Here is a 20,054-nt window from a genome sequence, read left to right as displayed (position 1 = left end):
GTCTACATTTACTCTGTAACATTTACTCTATTACATTTATTTATTTATTTATTTATTTATTTATTTATTTATTCATTTATTTAATTGTGTATGATTACAAAAATAGGAGTTTCTTATCATACTATTATGACTTAATTATGGACGCCCCCCCCCCCTTTTTTTTTTTTTAACCGTGTGGCCATTTTCTGAACAAAACCAATATAATAAAAGTATTTGAACAGTAAAAACCAGAAGAGGGCAGTAAAGCATCACATCAGAAAATGACTGCTTCAAGTTTTCACTTTTAATTATGAAGATAACTCGTGGCCAACGTTAAAAAGAATGACATTTGATTAGATTTGTTTCCCCCAATTTATGGATGTTTATGTCTCTGCAAATCTAATTCTGTTTGCGGGAGTCAGATGATGTATGAGGAGGAGCAAAAAGCAATTACTGTGTAGCGTGATGATGCTGAAAGTGCACAGTGTGCGCTGATAGAAAAGAATAAATATGAGGTCAGCTGGAATAGAAATGCAGTGTGTGCTGTGTTTTCTTTTAAAGATATTTGCATTATTGGTTATCTGATTATGAATGCGGCCAACATTGAATTTGCAAAATTGAATTTGAAAAATAACGCCTATTTTAGGTAATCTCTACACCGTTTGTTGACACATTATAAATTCAGATAAAGTTTCTTACGATTGACGTTAGAGATATACAATAATACACTGGTATTAAATAGCATTACTGTTTTTTCCTTCAGTATTATCTTCACCCACCACCAAAATAAAGTTTTCCATTCTGCAGCTACATAAATATTGTTATGTACTACAAACCTTTTTCCACTCTTTCCTTTTGCAGTATATTAAATACCACACCATTGCCGTATTGCAATATTATCTGTCTTATCTATATTTGTATCAGCAGGGTCTCGTGGAAAAACGATACCGGCATCACAATATCAATATTTTGAACACCACTATGAAATAACGTGGAGTGCAAATGTGTACAAATCAATACTGATCATTCATTCATGGAGGGCGGTGTTCACAGAACCTTGAGGTTGAGGACGCTGGCCGGTGGTTCTGCTTGCATCGATCGGTCCGTCTTTAATACCTCCACTCTAGCAGAGAAGAACAAAAAGGGAGGATAACAGCCAGAGCGAATGGGAAAAAAATGTCTTTTTGAACTTAATGGTCTGCAATGTCTCTCCTCTACCTGTGGGGGCGCTGCTGCGGCAGTCGTCTTTTGGCCTTGAGGAGAGCGAGCAGGCGAACGGGAAACGGTGGATGTCTTGGCAGCAAGGGCTTGGGTCATTTTCGCCAGCACCACCTCAGATATGAGCTGGCGATCCTCTGCCTGGTGATCGCCGATCAGCTGCATGGACGAGCCCACCACCTGAGAACACACAAAGGGATAATCACTGTCCTTCCCTTAATAAGATGGTGGATGGATATAAAAACAAACACAATGATGGAGGAGGAAAGAATAGAAGAAAAGGTCAACACCGCCCCCTCCCCCCTGCCTTCCACATACACTAACACTCTTATGTAGGATGAATGGTTTGCTTTGAAATGCCACCACAGCAACCTCTTGATGAGGAGGTGACTCCTGGTCTGCAAAATGTGTGTGCGACTCCATTGTGTCATATTGATCTCAGGTTCTTCTTTTTCGATTGCTCTCTCCGATTTTAATTGATTTCCACCCCCTCACACTTTTTATGCCTCATTTCCCCACCGAATTTCCTTTACAATTTGCCCAACATTGCTGCTGGTTTAGATGTAATGACTTGTGCTTTCAGTGCCTGCAATTATTGCCTGTGATGCCTTCATCTTACCTTCCTTTTAGTCTGGGTTTGCTTTTTTGCTGGCTACATCAAAGGTTTTATATCTTCCACATGTGAGGCTCTTATCGTTTTTATTTACGTATCATATGGGGAAGGTTGAAGGGTGTCTCAGCAACACATTGTGTAAAGTGTGCTATAATACTTGATCCTTGGGATATTTAAACAAAAGTGTCACAGAAAAGTTATTAATACACATGGGAGCTGTTTTAAAACCTGGACAAAAAAATCTGTAATGTTTCACAATCAATTCAAATTGTGTTTTGCAGGTTAAATTCAACTAATTTTTTCCCGAGCATTCAATCTATTGGTCCCAGTGGCATAAATTAGGCCAGGCGTGCTAAATTTAATCTTCCAAGACCAAATTTTTCCCTCTGATACTGCGCACACATTTTCAACCAGCCAGAAGATATAAATATACTCAAGTAGTGCGATTAAACCCACAAACGTTCCCCTCACCTCCGTGATATAGTCATTGCCGTCCTTTCCACATATGGCCTTGACAGCGCAGATATCCAAGGCGCCGAAAATCTCGGAGCAGGTATCGACCCACAATTTATACCTGCAACGTGAAAGGATATTTTGACTTAATATGACATAACAAAACGAATCGCACCCCACGACAGCATTCCTAACGCTGCTCTCACTTGTCAGTCATGGCCACTTGCTCCAACATGGCCGAGCCTGTGTTGCTCTTCCAATTACCAGAGATGGATGTTCGCCTGTTAAAAGAGGAGGCCAGAAGGACACGGTCACATTTCTAGTGAATGTCAGCTCCAATTGTGTGTGATGTCATCATAACTATCTGAACTTACATGTATGCCTTATAGTCAACACCAATCTTCTGCACTCTGATGTCATACTTGGCGTCTATAAACGGCTCCGTCGTGCAGTAAGTCTGCGTGATGGCCACCACGCTGGCGATATCCTGGAAGTCGCTCACGTTGTCCACTTTGACCTGAGAAACACGTGAGGTGTATGAATTAGTATGCGTGAAACATTTTAACACCGTTGGCGGTGATGGATAGCACAAGGATGAATGTTGACACGGCAACTTCATTTGCACAATCACAACGTGACAAGACTACGTTGGTGTATGTCAAAACAAAAACCCAGTCAATCGTAAAGAATTACTCGCCTTTCCCATTCCGGAGTGGGCGTGTCCGATCTTTACCACCACCGGGAAATTTGGCGTCGTCATCTGCAAATCAACACAACAGTGCAAAAGATAATCAATATGATTGCAGGCTGTGCTGCCTTTTGACTTCAGTAATTCTCTTCAGAAATTTTACCTGCTTCATGTTTGTTGACCTTGGCTTCGGTATGTGAAAAACATGCTATTGGCTTGGGATCAGGCTTAGCCTTTATAAAATATTCAGTTTGTATGTTTTCAAAACATTTTGCTTGTTTGCAGGCCTCGCTCAGTTGACTTTTGCCTTGTGTAAGTTAAATGCATACTCGATTGGGTTGTGATCAGGTGAACAATGCAGTAGGAAATTACTTTACTTTACTTTCTGATTTACTTCTTACTGTCTGAAATTTTGTGGTATGGTTTGGATCTTGGGGATTCTGAAATAAATTGACCTTTGTTCCATCCATCCTTCATCTAAAATATTTCATAATACTACCTTTTGTTTGTCATGTGATGTGGCATGCTTTGGATCACTTGTCCTTTCCTTCCCATGTTTCCATCTCTCTATCCATCAATCTATTTAATTATTATCATTCGCCTTGCACATGCTGAGGGCAAAGCCATTTTAGCTAAAAACAAATCATTCCATTATCAGTAGTAATTAACACGCCTACAGACGCCCGCAGAGAACAAAGAAGGCGGTGGGAGATCAAAATGAGTGAGGGGAAAGGATGCTTGTTTTTTTTCTTCTGAGGAGGCTGTGCTCAACTTGTCGAGTGCATAAGAGACTCCCTGTGCGCGACCCTCTCAGCATTCAGGACCAGAGTGCCAGGCGATCCAACTATTGTAAGTTTGTCCGTGTGTCGTGGTCTCCAGAGAGGGAGAGAGTGAGAAAGAGGGGGGAGGGAGGGGGTGGCAGCTTTTTTCTTCAGAAATCATTTCTATCCACAGCTGCTGATACTCGGGGCCCACTGGAGCTCATCTTTCTACTTCCACTCTTGTCTGCAAGTCTGAATTTCCTTCAAGGGGATCGCACAGGCTTTGTTTAAGCCGTGGGAGCCAGCGGGAGTTTGATCATGGCCGTGTCCCACGAGAGGAGTGTGCGTCTGGGGCTCTGGGTGCTCCTCTTGCTGGGAGCGGGCACGGTTGTGGACGCATGCAGCTGCCACCCAGCTCACCCACAGCAGCTCTTCTGCAGCGCCGAGACGGGTGAGTTGAAGACCATTAGTTTACTGCTCAGGCAGAAAATTGGAAAAACACTCCTTAGACTTCAGACTCTTTTGCTGATGATTTGTCTTGTGAGCCCAATTAGAGAGAAGGAAAACACACATCACCAAGGGGAGTCTTAAGAGCTTGTTGGCGTTGTTGCAATATTTTACTTACTGAGATTAAAGTGTGTCTGAGTTTTGTCCCAAACATTTCATTTATTTTTGCAAAAGAAAAATGTTAAATGCAAGCATTTCCATCCTAATTAAAAAAAAAAAGCTACTCTTATTTTTGCAAGGTAAATTGTTAGTATTTTACAGGGGATGAGGTATTTTTTTTTATAATGATTACTTAAGGTTGTCTTAAAAACCACTAACAACAACAGGCGGCTTAAAAAATATCACCAAACATTTTAATATTTTGCCACTTTTTTTAGATACATTTTCCACCATTTAACACGTATAAATTGACTCATTAGTGTAATATTCAACTGATTGTAAAATGCTCCAAAGGTCAACAGTATTGCAAGAAACACAAACGTGATCGAATAACTGTCTGATTTGTCACATAAGAATAAATCCTATAAAAGTGCCAAATAGCTTGGCCTACTTCTGCTTATGCAGTTGCCGAGCTTTCATAATCCCCCTTCTATCGTCTTTCTTCTTCCTTTTTGTCTCAGCACATGCCAAAATCAACACCACTGAGTACTTGGCTTCACCAGAAAGCTTGTGTATCTGTCAAAAGGTCAAAATGTGTTGCAAAATCCAGGCTGAGAGCTGCTTTTAAAAAACTGTGCTCAGGCTCAAATTGGATGTAGGTTATGAGAGCACAGAAGAGAGAGAGAGAGAGAGAGAGGGCGAGAGAAAGAGAGAGCGAGAGAGATTATGTATTTTATTTTTTTTTAAATTTTTTTAGTATCTTTGAAATGCTTCATGATTGATGGGAGCCAAATAAATCAGCACTTGATCACATGACATCTTTATATAATGAAGAAATGCACTGTGGGGTGGATGATAAGATGAATGATACAAAAACACTTTTTGGTTGTAGCCACCGTGCTTGACGAGAAATAAAAACTGATTTGGATCGTATCTGCCGCGGCCTATTTAACATGACACTTTTCATAAACAAATTAAAGATAATATATGAAGCTGTGAATGCTCATTAAGACGCAAACAAGATGAAGCATAAACTTGAATCTCATAGAAGACCATTGGCAGGTTGGAGACAGCAATATGGATGTTAATTATACGTGCAATTCACGGCAATTAAGACGTATTAGAATTTGATAGATTTATCTGAGGGAGATTTAATTGTGTTCTGAAAACGATTTAATTCCATATAATTGACAAACCAACCAAACAAACCATGAACTCGGCTGCCAAAATGTTACGCAAATTTAAATGGTCGCAACTTCAGCACGTTTGAATTTTTAGGAACCAAACGACTTCTTAGCGGTCAGTCAAATTTATCGACGCCTTGACCTAAACTTAACCTTGTGTTAATCGTCCATTGAGATTTACATAGAAAATTGTACTGTAATGTCATTTGAAGCAACATGTTGTGTACATCTAAAAAAAAAAGTCTAATTGCGATAAATCCCAGTTTCAGGCTCATTTATGCTCCTGATAAAAATACATACATGTGGTCTAAAAACTCTTATACTTCCATTACGATGGAATAAACGATGGATCTAATTGTGCTCCACAAACGCTTGAGATAAGTCATTTCAATGTGCCTCCAAAGTTTTGTCAGGTTGCTAAGTCATTACTCAAAGCACACACAACAATTTATTAAAGGGAAACACATTTATTTAGTGGTTCCACTATCCTGGATGTTTTGTTGAATGGCGGCCTTCGGTTGACCCGATTGTGTCGTGAGAGTCGGTGAGACTTTTGAATAAAGCCGAACATCTGACTAATATCCCATCTGTACAAACGTTGAAAGATTCCCAAGCTATGTCCATGTGTGTGTTAGTGAGTGAGTGTGTGTGTGCTGGACAGAGGCCAGGGCAGCTTACTCCATCGCTCTCCCCTTCCTTCCACTTCATTTCCATGTCTATAGACTTGGCCCAATGTTCTGCATACTAACAATATCAGTGTGAAAGACCACTGACAGTGCAGCTTTGTGAGAATGACAAGGGTGGCGATTCATCTGGGCCGAGGGATGTTTTTTACTACATCAGTTCTCATGGTTTAAGTTTGCAATATTATGTTGTTGCGAGTCTAAAAAATAAGGATATTGGTTCAGAATAGTCTTGTACAACATGTACAATCTGAGGCTAAACTGCATTTGTTTACAATGATCCCACATCAAACTTTGGCCCGTTTGGTTCCTCTTTTACTCTGTGTGGCAGCTTGTTTACGCAGCAAACTACTCTGACCTGGAAATAAGAAGTTTAGAATAGTCAACATGGAAGCCCTGGTTGTTTACTTCCTGTCTGGGCAGCCCATTAAGGCAGCAAAGTAAACTGGCCTGAATTAATGGTGACCGCTACTGGTAGCTACCTAGATGTCAACTCCATTTTATAATTGCAAAAGTTTTTTGTTTTTTTTAATGGGTTATTTTGAAATGTATCTTGCCTGTCTGGTAAAAGGCCCATAAAATATCCAAAGACAAATCTTCCCTGAAAGAGGGACAACTCTTAAGGCTTGGGATACCTGCACATAATAAATCCACTCATTTACACTGATTGAAAAGCATGCTCCGCCTCCATTTTTTTTTTTTAATTGCTTGAAGAATCTTTCCAGCTCCTCCATATTTGGTTGCAGCCAAATCTCAGGCAGCCAACCATTTGATCTGTACACAGAGCAATGCGCTTACCATTAACAGGTGGCATTGAGCCATTATCGCACTCACAAGAGATTTAAGTAGGCCAGCTAATTTGCCAAAGACTATTTTGAGGTTCTTTTAGAAGGGTGGCTAAGTGAGCAGAGCAGTCGCCTTTTTGCAGTGATATCATATTACGGTTGAAGAGGTGCCATTAAATTACGGTAATAGGTATGCCAGGTCAGTAGAGGGCAGTATACTTTTCGCAAACATATATAAAAATAACCTTTTTTGTCATGCACTGCCTTCACTGCTCAACGACAAGATAATCTTATTGATAAACCATAGCTCAATAAAGTTCCATATGACTAATATGACAACAATTAATCAAAATGACTGATGTCGCATGTAAGCAAAGCCACATAAAACAAATAATTGAGACTAATGCAGGTTTTTTTTCCACTTTGCTGCTTCAGTTGTTCTGTTGCAGTCTGCGTTTCATCACCAATAAAAGATTTATATTGCAATGTTATAGATATGCAGCATGTCTTTATAGACCATCTGCTTGGGTGAGGGATGGGTATCGATTATATATATATTTTTTTATAGAGACACCAGACTTCCACTGGTCCATCTCCTGGTGTTAGATTATCACCACACCAAGTAGAGGTGTTGTTTTGTGTCGAGCAAGAAGAAAAGACAATGGGAAGCTTGTAAGCGAGGACTAGTGAAAGGGATTTTTGTGTGTGCATGTAGATAACACTTTATTTTTACACCTTATTCGAAGTCCAGTCACTTTTTTTTTTCCTGACAGTGATCAGAGCAAAGATTGCTGGGGAGAAGATTGTGTCGCCTAGCAACAGCTCCTCCCCCTACATGAAGATGATCCAATATGAAATAAAGATGATCAAGGTGAGACGCGTCTCAGACTAGTCTGTGCTTATGTGACAATACCTTCTTTATAGGACTGTATAAAACTTCGGACAGCATATCAGATTTGTAGATTTATTGGTCCGTTGTTGCATACCCTGTCGAAATAGACTAGGAAGTCTGTCTGGATATAAAAAACAATGGAGTGTGGCAAACCACAAGACAGTGTGAGGCTTTATGGCAAATTACCACTCTTTGCCACCATGCTCCATCCACACACAAAAACTAACAGTTATTTCCACCCCAAATTTAGAGTCGCCTATCTGCCAAGTAGTTTTAATTTAGTAGCACTCGGACAACGTTTCTTGTTCACTTTGGAAGGACCTCCGGAAATGGGAAAAATAACCCTGATTGAAATGCCCTCTTAAAGTCAAAACGACTTCTCGAACATGAGTTCTTCAGACTTTTTTTGTGGGCCTACTCACATACTAACAAATTCCACGTTGCCAATTCAAACTGGCTTCAGGGAATAAAGCATTTATTTAGTGCCCCTGAAAATTGCAAGCAATCAAAATTGTGGCAGAAAAGTATTTGCCTTTGGCTGGATTACATCTCACGCACCAATTCAGAATAAACAAAAAAAATCCAATAATATTTATATTGCATAAAAACCCTGACCCGCTCCTACATCTTTTTCAAATGTGCAGATGTTTAAAGGGTTCGACAAGGCCAAGGATATCCAGTATGTGTACACTCCAGTCTTCTCCTCGCTGTGTGGAGTTAAATTAGACTCCAACAATAAAGCGGGCTATCTGCTTTCAGGTATCTACATTGCAATTTTTTGTGCCTATTACGAAATGATCGCATCAGATTTTCCTATCTGACTAAACAGGAAGTATGTGGAGTGACGGGCGACTTTCCATTGGCCAGTGTGACCTGGTGGAGTCCTGGGACAATTTATCACTCTCACAAAGGAAGAATCTCAACTACAGATACCAGATGGGCTGTGAATGCAGAGTGAGCCAGGATTTTTCATTCTTTCAGCATAAATATTCATATCTGTCTTTGGCGCAGGAAACAAAAACTGAGTAAAACGTATTTTTCGTAAAATATGATTCTTCCATAAAATCACTTGGATAGCACTGCAAAAAAAACTATTAGATAGTTTTGTGATCATTATCAGAATGTTGTAAAACGTCTCAGAAGACACTACTCCATACAAAATATTTCACATGGAGTAAAAATTAGTACGAAAAAAAAAATACCATTAAAGCAATACATTATCACGACTAAAGCAGTCAATACTATAAAACACTAAACCAATGCTGAACAAAAAACATAGAAGAAAAATAAGATAGAAAATGTATCTTGGGAAGCAGACACAATAAAAACAGCAGGGGCCCCGAAATTGAACCCTGTGGAATACCACATAACAAAGCAGCCAAGTCTAACGTAACAATTTCTCTCTGACCACTTTAGAAAGCATCATCACCATCACGTTTTCACAACATTTAGTTAAAAAGGCTTTTTTCTCGGCAGATCAACGTGTGCTACACGGTGCCGTGCGTGTCCACAGGAGAAAACGAATGCTTGTGGACGGACTGGCTGCTGGATAACAGCCTTAATGGCGAGCAGGCACGGCAGTACGCGTGCATTCGGCGCTCCGACACAACCTGCGGCTGGTATAGGGGTGGCCACGCCCCCGAGAAAGACTTCCTGGACATGACTGACCCTTGACCGACTCAAGATTCCATCTCCATCTGACCCATGTGACACCTCCAGTCAGAGGGATGTCCTGCTTTGGCTTAATAGCTCAAATGTGGATGCTTATGCTTAACATAGCAACAACTGTTTACAAAGCTGTTTTAAAAATGTTGCTTCATCTCACATCAAAAGTTCCTGACGCAAACTAAGTGGATGCTTTGGTGGTCTCTGCTGCAAAATGTCTAAAGACCAGCTTGTTACAAATGCCACAGCTTAAATGCTCATTGGAAAATGAAGACATCACACAATAATTTAGAATCGATTCAAATAATTCTTCTCCTCTAGTAGCGCTTTGTGATATTTTATGACTCAGCTAAATTTCTACGCTCACAGAATCTTTAACAGTCAGTTTCTACAAATAACACAATGCTCGCTGCTAAAAATGTAAGTAGAAACTAAAACGCTTGGAATGGTCAAAGCAGGTGATATGCCTTATGAAGCTACTAAAGCTATTAAAGCCTTTAGTTTAATGTAACAATTTTGTTTTTAACAACAATCTGCTCGCTTCTGGTTATACTCTCCTATCTCTTTTTTACCAGGCGGACCAGCTGGTTACAAATGCTGAAGAAATCCCATTTTAGTAGACAATTTAAAATGCTTCGTCTATTTTATTAAGTACTAACTTAAACACAGATTTACAATACACTGTACTTCAAAATGCTTCGGAAAGATCACAGTTTGACAAGCCTTATCAAAAAGCTCTAATGCACTTTGCTTTTCAAGACTTTTTATGCGACTTATTCCAAATAGCCAACATTAAAAAAATGAAATTTCCTGTTGCAGAAAAACCATTACATCCTTTTATGACCTCTCGGCTGGATTATTTTCTGTCTCTTTGGCAGGCTGCTTAAGTCTCTTCAGCTGGTCCAGAAAATTGGAGAAAAACATTTGCCAACTATTTGGCTTAATTGCACCCGGTAAATTTTTGAATAGTATTTGAAACACTTATTGTCAGCTCAGCACTCAATAATAGAGTTTATGGGGATTTTTTTGTTTTTTCCGTAAATTACTATAGTCGCTAATGGAAAAGCTGCTAAAAAAAAATCACACGTAAATAATTTACCTCAGAGCCATCATTTGCATGAGGCTGACAGTTAACACGTTCAGTTTGACAGCATAGTTATTATTAATATAAAAACGTCAAGCATTCTGCTCGGGGAAATCACACGTGGGCCACAATTAGTGCCAGACTCATATTACTTACCACTACGATGGAACTGCCCCCATGCAAATGAATACAGACTGTATATAAAAAAAAATCAAAATTATGTACGAAAACCGCTCTGGTGATTGTAAATAATGACTTCAGCCTGTCAGAAATTAAAGACTTTTACTTTGATAGCGAGACGCGACTTATTCGACATCTTTTAATTTCACTTAGTTTGCTATTTACATTGTAACACAAAAGATATTAATTAGCACAAATTAAACTACCTAATCAGCTACTGTATCAAGCACAAACCACCAATCAAGTATTACAACACAATAAGCTCATTTTGCAAATATATATGATTGTTGCATGATTTTGTTTGGTATGTATTAATAATTAACACACAATAATGATGATAAACTGTACGGTGTTAGTGTCATGAAGCACTGCATGTTTTATACTGAAGAAATTGTTGCAGATTTGTATTTATGTTTGTTTTTGTCGAAATAGTGGTGTGATTTTTTTTTTTTGTATTTTCATGTACCAAAAAAAAGATTGTATATAAAATGTTTAAATGGATTGTTCTCTAACACACTTCTTCGAGTTCTACTATAGAATAGAAAATATGACGTTAAAGCTGAAATGTTTTTGTGGTTGCAGTGACAGCAAGAAATAAGAGGATGCAAAATCATTACAAAAAAAAAGGAGTAATGCTCACCATGTCCTTGTAGTTGGGGTAGAACGTTTGATCAATCACAGGGAATTTGTCGGCACCCAGCCTCTTTTGATTGGTGATCAACTGGGAAAACTAGTGAGTGAAGGAAAACACAAATTATTCAAATAGGAAAACTCATGAAAAAAACATCATGAGGAACTATCTACATACTAGGCATTTATAATGTTTGCAAATTTAACACTTAACTTTAACACACATTTTTCAAATAGCAAATTCATGAGAAAAAAATCCCATAAACTATTTACATGATAGGCATTTATAATGTTTGGAACTTTAACCCTATATTATTATTTATCCAAATACAAATTGAAATTTTAACACATAGTTTCAAGTTTTATGTTAAGACAAATCTGGGCTCACAATGACATTAGATTTTTTTTTTTGGTTGATGCTTGGCGCAAATGATCCAAAATGGCAACATAGCCCCTGTCCACATGTTAGCTGTCAAGTCTTACTTAAAAAAAAAATCTCCTCGGTTTTCCGTCTGTCTCTTTGTCATGTGCAGGCACATTAAGGCACTCTAAAGCGTCTACACTCACAATTTTGGGGAATGATTTAATGTTTAACTTTGATTTTAATCACTTCAGCAACCCGTTTAAACAGCAAATTACGCTAGTGGTGCCTCTGCTAGTTTCCGCCAATACCATTTTGTTTCAATTGCTTCAAGGCATAGCGGCTTGATAACAAAATTTCATTGACGTTACTCTAACTCCACATGACACACAATTTTTTTATGCTTTTATTTCTGCCAAATTAAGGCTATGAAAGTGACTCACAGCCCAAGGTTTGTCGCAGAGGTTGTAGATGGAGTCCAGCGAATTGACGGAGGGAATTCCGGCATACTGCAGACCGATGATTAGATTTCGAAAGTCTTCGTTCTGGGCCATGCTGAAGGCGTGTTGGCGCACCAAGACAAAGTCTGGCCTAAAGGATCTGATGGAGCCATACAGGAGGAAATAAGTCAACAAATCAAATGTTGTATTGCATTGCCACAAAAACAAACATTTGGTGTTTGCATGGAGAATGAAATCAAAGTGATCATAATGAAAGCTAAACTTAGCGGCAGGCCGATGTCGACTGAGCACGACTCTCGTTTTTTTTCTTCATTCATCTCCACATGCTGCACTGAATAAAAGCGCATCAAAAAAAAATCTAATTGGAAAAAGTGGTGTGGCTAAAATGCAAGACAAGGAGAGGAAACATCTCATTCAGTGCAACCACCACCGAGAATACTAATCAGAAACTCTGAAGAACCTCCAGTTCTATCTTGAAGAGGACACAGCAATTAACAGGACAGCCTAATCTCTTCATTACTCACTAGAAGCAAAGGGCAGACCTACATTTGAATCAGATGTGACCAACAAGATCAAGGTCATTCCACTTCCCTTCTGATCTCAGTTAAAGACCTTGGCAACCATTTTGTGAGTGAAACTTTGAAATTGAATGCTTTAAAGATGAGACGATTTGGAGTTTGAACAAAATAGGCCTTAAATGTCATAACTGTTCCTTTCAAAAAATGATTGTAGGTTTTTTTTTCCTTGAGAAAAGAGAATAAGATGACAGCGATAGATCATCTCCGGTCCAATAAAGCCCCTTTTCCTTTACCTCTCGACATTTCTCTACCTCTACTCATCATAAACAGAGTGTGCGTGTGCATACCAAGCAGCCACAAAACATAATTACAGTAACAGCGACCTCATTTCCTGTGTTGGTTAAGAAGTGTGCCCTTAAGACATGCTTTACCTCCAGCAGTATTCTGAACTACTATCTAATTTGCACAAATCTGAGATCACCATGATTGAATACGTATACGGTATTCACCTGGCCGCTTTAGCACCACCTCTGATGACCTGCATATCCACAGTGCAAGTTCCATTTGAATGTGCAATGAGGTTGATGTCTGAGAATTCAGCCTGGGGGGAGACAGCAGACATAATACACTTGAATTATGAACACACATCGGAGCAACGTTGTACTGCTTGGATATAATTCTTCATAAATTATTGTGTAGAGAAGCAGAACATATTGTTATATCTTTTTATAGTTGTAGAATATTGTTGGCTCACTTGAGCCCATAAGTTCTCACAATTTTTTTTTTTTATTAAAGGAAACAATAAAAATTATACTTTTCATATGAAGGTTTTTTATTTTTATTGGGGTTTTTATTATTGGCATTGCAGTACCTGCTCCACTTTGATGTCATACTCCCCGAAAATCTTCTTACCCCGAAACACTTTGGCCCTGAAAGAGAAAAGAGGGGACAGATTGAATTTTATTAGCAAACTGTCAGTTGTCCACACTTCCCTCTAGTGGACATCACACACTATTAGAATAATCAGAGGGAAAATGGAGGCCAGCTTGTACTATTTGAAATCGGTAAATGTTCTTGTCATAAGAAAATATCGTTTGACTATGGCATGAAAATGCTTTTGCCCTGTTCTAAAATATTTTTTTTGGGCATAGTTTTCCCATTTTTAAGTTTAAGATCATAACAACAGTGAATATCAAACCAAAGAGAACTAAAGTAAACTCACGATTTGTTTCATGAAGGGGGAAAGAAAGGTAACCGACCTTGTTGAATCATGAGGCTATTCGGTTCATTTTCACTGACCACACCCAAGCCCAATTCCCTCGTGAGTTAACACCTGTTCAGTCACGAATCACCTTAAAAAAACCATCTGACAAATAAAAATAAACACTTTTTCACATTGCTGTACAAGATAAATAATATTTCAGACAGTGTGACCACCTCCATTTGATTCACATACAAGATCTTGAATGATAAATGTGTCCGGTCAAAACATGGAAACTGACTTCCTGTATTTGGCTGCTACTTTGCTGAAGACGGATGCAGGAACAGATTACAAGTGAAAACACAGGCGGATCGATGAGGATGATGATGAGGCTCCCGGCCAAGCTGCTCAGGACATTTTTATTATTTTACGCAGCGCCGTAAAAAGGATCGCAGATGGCTTTCATTATGTGCATCAAGAGCGGACAAACTGAAGCTAAATAAAGCAACCATGAACGAGTTGGTTGAAAAGCTTTTTTTTCCCTCCTCATGCACCTGATGCAGTGCGGATTCATAAAGTCTCATTCTAACCCATATTTTCTTGCCTCATGCAAAAGAAAATATATATTTTTTTAAAGTGAATTATTGTGGAATCATGGCAACCTGTCTAAATTAAAAATGTACATAGCATTTTCTTCCATTAAATCTTTCAGGAAGTAGCCCAGAGGAATCTTGCTCGTTAGTGCGGTTCATTAGGATCAGACCATCTGTGATTGAAAAACACCACAAGGCCACACACCGCTGATTTCCATGTCAAACGGCAACTTTGACGATGGATGGCACTATAGACATCTTCTTTAATGAATGTGATTCCTTCTCTGGTCCGGTAAATTAAAAACTGCCAGCTTGCACGATAAAAAACAGAGTGACATGAAATTGTCAGTAAAGTTGTGGCACAGAATTTTTTACGCCCATCATAAACAGACAACAACATTCTGGATTTTCCCACCCAGGCCAGTTTTTATTTCCAAGTATTGCATTATGCCACAAATGGCCAGTTGCAGACAGCATCCATTAATTGAAAAAAAAAAATCAATAATTGAAAAAAGGTTGACTTAACGACATGAAGCTAATCATGCATTTAATTGTGTTTAAGTGCAATGTGATTGGTTGGCCAGTAGGGTGTGTGTGTGTGGGGGGGGGGGGGGTACACTTAACTCAGCCAGGGTGAAAATGTTCAGCTTTTATATTAATAGGCATATTCCGATTTATTCCATGGCTCGGAGCTTGGTCAAATTGATGAGATGAGCTCTGTTGACTCAATTTTCAGGATCATTTGATGCAGACCCACTTTCAATATTGATCGGTGGAGTCCAAGAGTCGGAGACAGCCAACGGTGTGCAGGCTAACCTCAACGAATCAATGCAGGGTAACAAAAGGAAGAACAGAACAAAAAACATGATGACAATTTATGGATGTCACAGGTTTGGACAGACTTGAGTGTTTCCAATGCTAAAATTTAGCATGCTGCCTTGTGGGTGGGATAATACATCCACCCCAAGACACAAAAATAAATTGATATTGGATTAAATTGACTCAATTAACCTGGTCTATAAAGCGCCACGTGCATGTCCAAATGATTCCCTGTGCTCATATATGTGGCCTGTTAAAAAGCACGACACCATCACAGAGTCACTGTTGATTGCAAAGCGTGTCCTTTAATATCAAAAAGATGCTGGGTTCTGATTGCCCCCGTTAGTATAGCAAGCGTCAAATCAGCCATGTTGGCTTCCCTGGGGTGAGAATGTTGCTTGAATTATTTAAGCGGCGGCACGGTGAGGCTCCAAACACCTCGGTGTGTATTTTTGGCAACCATGCTAGTATTCCAACATTGGGGTGTGTCACGAGCGAGGGTGAAAAGCAGCTGTGTAGCGAAGATGCTCTAGCAATGTCACAGCCCATTTTAATTAGATGTCACTTGAATACTTGTGAAGACAAAATAATTATTAAATAATATTAAATTATTAATTTATTAAATTAAATTATTAATTAATTATTATTATTAAATTAATTTATTAATTTAATAATATTAAATTAAGCATCTTTTTTCGAGTTTGCAGCTGTCTGTGACACGTTTTGGAAAAAAAATCCAGATTTTTAAATTCTCTTGAGCCTTGCTGTAATCAGCCTGTTTAATGTATTTAGATTTTTTAATTCAGTTATGTGAGTACTGTTTTTTTAAAGAACAATACTATACAGTGCTATTTATCTTATTGGAAAACGTTTTATTTTAAGGGTTGGACTGGAAAGAAATAACTTAACACGTTCAAATGACTTTGCAGACAACATCAGATCTTGAGGATTTTGTTGAGATAATCGCACACTGGAGAGAAAATTCCCTCTGAGAACACACGCATTTCCATTGACGGCGCTTTAGTGAAGAAATAAAAGCATGCCTGGGGAACAGCCCGGCAACAGCAGTCTTGATTGTTCTTCCCGCAAGCAGATAATGAGAGATTTGCAAGCCAGCCGAGTGTTGTTGTCCACGAAGAGCAGTTAGGAGAGACATTTTATATTTTTATATCATCCTTGTAATAAGACAGCTTTGTTTCCACTGTCACATTTTTTTTCCTTTATGCGCCGCATTTGCTCTCTAACACTCTTTCCATCATGATCTTTTCCTACTTTGGTGAGACGAGAGAAGGAGGCTCATTAAGAACAGGTAAACACGTAGATGTGCAGTTTATAGATCTCATTGTGGTGTTGTTATTAATCTAGTATTGAGACGTCTGAACTCTTGGCAGCATTGTAGCAGGTGGGCAATCTGTCACGATGAAAATGAGAGGCACAACTCATGAGTGGCTAGAAGCACATGTCTCTAAAGCGCAGCACAATGATTCATTTTTCAACAAGGTAAATCTAACGTGAGTGCATGACTCGCCATGCCAAACAGAAATTCAATCTCCAGCCAGAGATAGAGGAGTATTTTTCAAATACAAACAATACAGGCGGGTTCTCGGTTTACGAATTTCCAAAAGACGTCAATCAACCAGTTTGCACAGTGGTGAAAAAAAATCGATAATAATATTCAAACCCAGAATCTAAGATCTATGAGGCAGACATGCAAACCACTACACCAATATCTCCACGGTGCCCTCCAAATATTGTATTTACTCAGATAGTAGCCCCAACTCTAATTGATGAGTCATCACTTCCTTTTTTTTTGTACTACTTTGTATAAGTGTGTCAATCCAACAACCACAAAACATCGAATCGTGTTGAAATGAGCAAAAGACGAAGGGTACAAAAAGAGACAAGGACACCAGAACTGCTGATCTCATTGCTGGCATGCCAGCTAATAGAAATGAGTCACAAATTAATATTTCTATGCCAGTGCAGCCGGTTTATTACGAGGCAAAAGCGGGAGATTTACGATATGTCAGCAAGGTAGCCCGTCCACCATTTTAAAGCATTTACGGCGAGACATTTAATGTGTTTGCACAAATGCATCCACTCAAATCAGTACTTTGCGTTTCAATAAACACCTGGCATTCATTAAACAAAAGCCCCTAGACACTAATTTGAAATGCTAGACTATTACTAAACAATAACAAAACCGAACAACTGATTATTTTAACACAAAGTTTTTTGAAAATACAACAAAGGAAAACAATTAGCACTGTTAACGTCATTGCTAGTGCTCATGAAATGCACAAGATGGCATTTAAGGAGATTAAAAATTTGGTCTTTTAAATGCAGTGTTTCCAATGGGCACATTGGGCTTAATTCCACAAAAAAAAGACCGCCCCGATCCGACTGTGTGCAGACCCAATTAGCAAACAGATGAAGGTAGCAACTAGCTGCTGAGCACAGCGGAACACGAAGCCATTAAAAGCTTCATGATCTTTCTCCGGAGGGAATATTTGCAAACATGATGGACATAAACTTCAATTAATCCCTTGTAGGTCCAAAACGAGTGTGATTATTAACCATTTGTGTGCCACCCGGATGCACACATGACAAAATTCCTCCTTCAGAGATAAACATAATGTAAACATTGTTGTATGCAGGCTTGTTTTCAGCATGATGCTGGACATGAGTCCAGTCTTTTTGCTGATTTGAAGCACAAGGGCATTCCTGATATGATCTGTAAAAGCAGCAAGATTAATATATCATATGACGACAGTGTGCCGCTTCAGCAGGATGAACGGAGGCAGCTGATGTAATTTTTGTAAAAGCAGCAAATAATGTTTACTGCCTGAACTGGAAGCATTGTACGTCACTTACGCGTCAAGTATTCTGCAACTTAGGGGGTGAGGGAGATTCACTCTGACCATTTGGAAACTCAGAGCTTAGTTTAAATAAAAACTACAACAAACAAAGAACAAGATTATTCGCCACAAAGGCCAGGTTAAGAATAAACATCTGTTATTATGAGGCACTTCCTCCCAAAAAATACAAACAAGCTTTTGAGCTGCATTAAAAATGTTTCAATGAACCGAGGGTGCTTCCCTGCCAAAAATACAGAAGACAATAAAGAGCAAAAAGCTTTTGCAGTCTTCAAGCGCCATTGCACACAGCGCTATCAATCCTCCCCTAAGGGCTGGTTATTGGCAGAAGGCTTGAGTTTTCTACTTTATCCCTTGGTGACAATTTGCCAGGGTCATATCATGCATTGGTAAAACTCTGGAGACACATTCCTGCATAGAAAAACAATTAAGGGGATGTTATCAAAAATACTATGCCGGGTAATCATTCATCAAATTAAAATTGCGAATGTGCTCTTTAGTTAGGTTGATGGGGGGTGGTAACATTTCAATGTCTAATTGAGCTTCTGCTCCAGGAAATACATTATGTTTTATTTTTTTGTCTTCCATGGTTTAAGACAAACGTGACTTGAATATTTATTTGTCTTAAGTCTATTGATCACTCAAACACTGAGATTGGAGTCACGCGGCGTAGTTGTTGCTGTGCAAAGATTTTTGTATGATGCTGTTAACAAGCCTCAGATTTGGAAACGACCTAGTTTAGTTCGTGGCACGATTGTAATTTAGCGAAATCGCAAAGCCTCCTGGATGTGCTTGGACAGAACGTATTAAAGGTATTTCATCCACGCCATGATGATGAGGGAGATCATCCTGTCTAGAATGAAATAAAATTAATCTCTTTGTAAACTCCACCGAGGAATCACTCTTCCCTCAGACTTGCACGATTCTTAACACGCAAGAATAGCTCGTAGAAGGGAAATGGACCCTTTTATTTATGATTTATAAATAATGCATAGTAGAAACTTTTTTTTTTTTTTTTTAAATGCGGCACAACTTTCACCACCAGGCCATTCTGAGTTTGATAGCGTGTTCCTCAAGTTGCTAATTAGCCAACCAGATGACTCTGCTTCCCCTGACTGGCTCACTCCATCTTCCAAACAACACAACAGACAGAGAGTGGAGATGATAAAATATAGTGGAAAGATAATGTCGCATATGTCCTAAAGATTCTCCAACTATGTGTTTGCTTGAGCCAGAAAGTTGCACCATCACATTGTATGTTTAGAGACGTGATTTCTAAAACAGGCAAATCAGAGGCAACTGATGGATACCAACTAACTTGTATGGTGACGAGTCAACGTAGAACATGCAATGCAGTGCCAAACGGTTGTGATCATTCCACATCTAGTTGTACCTCCAAAGTCAAACACACCAAAATTTACAAATCCATGGTTCACATGTGTGTGTGTATGTGTGTGTGTGTGCTGAGCCATGACATGGCTGAGTGCAGCAGCCTCCCGGGGCGTAGATGTGCCATGGCGCACAGTCGGGAGCACCGAGGCACGTGTCACAGATCTTTTCTGTTACTATACAGTAAAAAGCCTTCTCCTTATCCTCCCCAAACAAAAGCACAGCTTTGCAGTTTTTCCTCCCTCCCCCATTCGCTCGTTATTATCCTTGACATCCATTTTCCTAACACCTTGTGACATCACAGACAGGAGATAGAAACGTTCTCAGCGCTTAGCTTCGCTACACTGCTTATTCTCTCCCTCTTTTGCCCTTTTAGTGTTTAAAAAAAAACATTTCCATCATGTATGCAAGACAA

The 20,054-nt window shown here is 39.1% G+C and overlaps 2 protein-coding genes across 2 annotated transcripts in view; one reads left to right on the top strand and one right to left on the bottom strand.

The window, feature by feature from the left end:
* Positions 1-20,054, bottom strand: part of syn2b (synapsin IIb) — a 33,414-nt gene that overhangs the window by 3,869 nt on the left and 9,491 nt on the right. Inside the window, exons 2-11 of the mRNA XM_088389257.1 lie at positions 13,633-13,690; positions 13,271-13,362; positions 12,226-12,382; positions 11,432-11,521; positions 2,961-3,023; positions 2,638-2,780; positions 2,470-2,544; positions 2,282-2,384; positions 1,198-1,377; positions 1,036-1,102 (exon numbers count right to left, since the gene is read on the bottom strand). Of these exons, the coding sequence (XP_088245383.1) occupies positions 1,036-1,102; positions 1,198-1,377; positions 2,282-2,384; positions 2,470-2,544; positions 2,638-2,780; positions 2,961-3,023; positions 11,432-11,521; positions 12,226-12,382; positions 13,271-13,362; positions 13,633-13,690 (1,028 nt within the window). The remainder of the gene's footprint in view (positions 1-1,035; positions 1,103-1,197; positions 1,378-2,281; positions 2,385-2,469; positions 2,545-2,637; positions 2,781-2,960; positions 3,024-11,431; positions 11,522-12,225; positions 12,383-13,270; positions 13,363-13,632; positions 13,691-20,054) is intronic.
* LOC148390913 (metalloproteinase inhibitor 4-like) lies at positions 3,706-11,292 on the top strand. The gene is made up of 6 exons (XM_088389267.1): positions 3,706-3,800; positions 3,906-4,163; positions 7,744-7,841; positions 8,507-8,621; positions 8,692-8,816; positions 9,339-11,292. Exons 2-6 carry the CDS (start codon positions 4,031-4,033, stop codon positions 9,534-9,536), a joined length of 669 nt encoding a protein of 222 aa, XP_088245393.1. The 5' UTR covers positions 3,706-3,800; positions 3,906-4,030; the 3' UTR covers positions 9,537-11,292.

This window comes from Syngnathus floridae, chromosome 11 (genome assembly GCF_059516105.1).
Source record: "Syngnathus floridae isolate MCC-2025c chromosome 11, RoL_Sflo_1.0, whole genome shotgun sequence".
In the NCBI taxonomy this organism is placed as follows: Eukaryota; Metazoa; Chordata; class Actinopteri; order Syngnathiformes; family Syngnathidae; genus Syngnathus; species Syngnathus floridae.
Note: the sequence above shows the minus strand (reverse complement) of the source record. Positions and strands in the feature narration are given on the sequence as shown.

What these genes read in the sequence shown, in the direction of transcription:
- LOC148390913 (XM_088389267.1), top strand. Translation starts at nt 4,031, where the DNA reads ATGGCCGTGTCCCACGAGAGGAGTGTGCGTCTGGGGCTCTGGGTGCTC. An exon ending in CTTCTGCAGCGCCGAGACGG is followed by an intron (nt 4,164 to 7,743) that starts GTGAGTTGAAGA and finishes TTTTCCTGACAG; the next exon opens with TGATCAGAGCAAAGATTGCT. An exon ending in ATGAAATAAAGATGATCAAG is followed by an intron (nt 7,842 to 8,506) that starts GTGAGACGCGTC and finishes TCAAATGTGCAG; the next exon opens with ATGTTTAAAGGGTTCGACAA.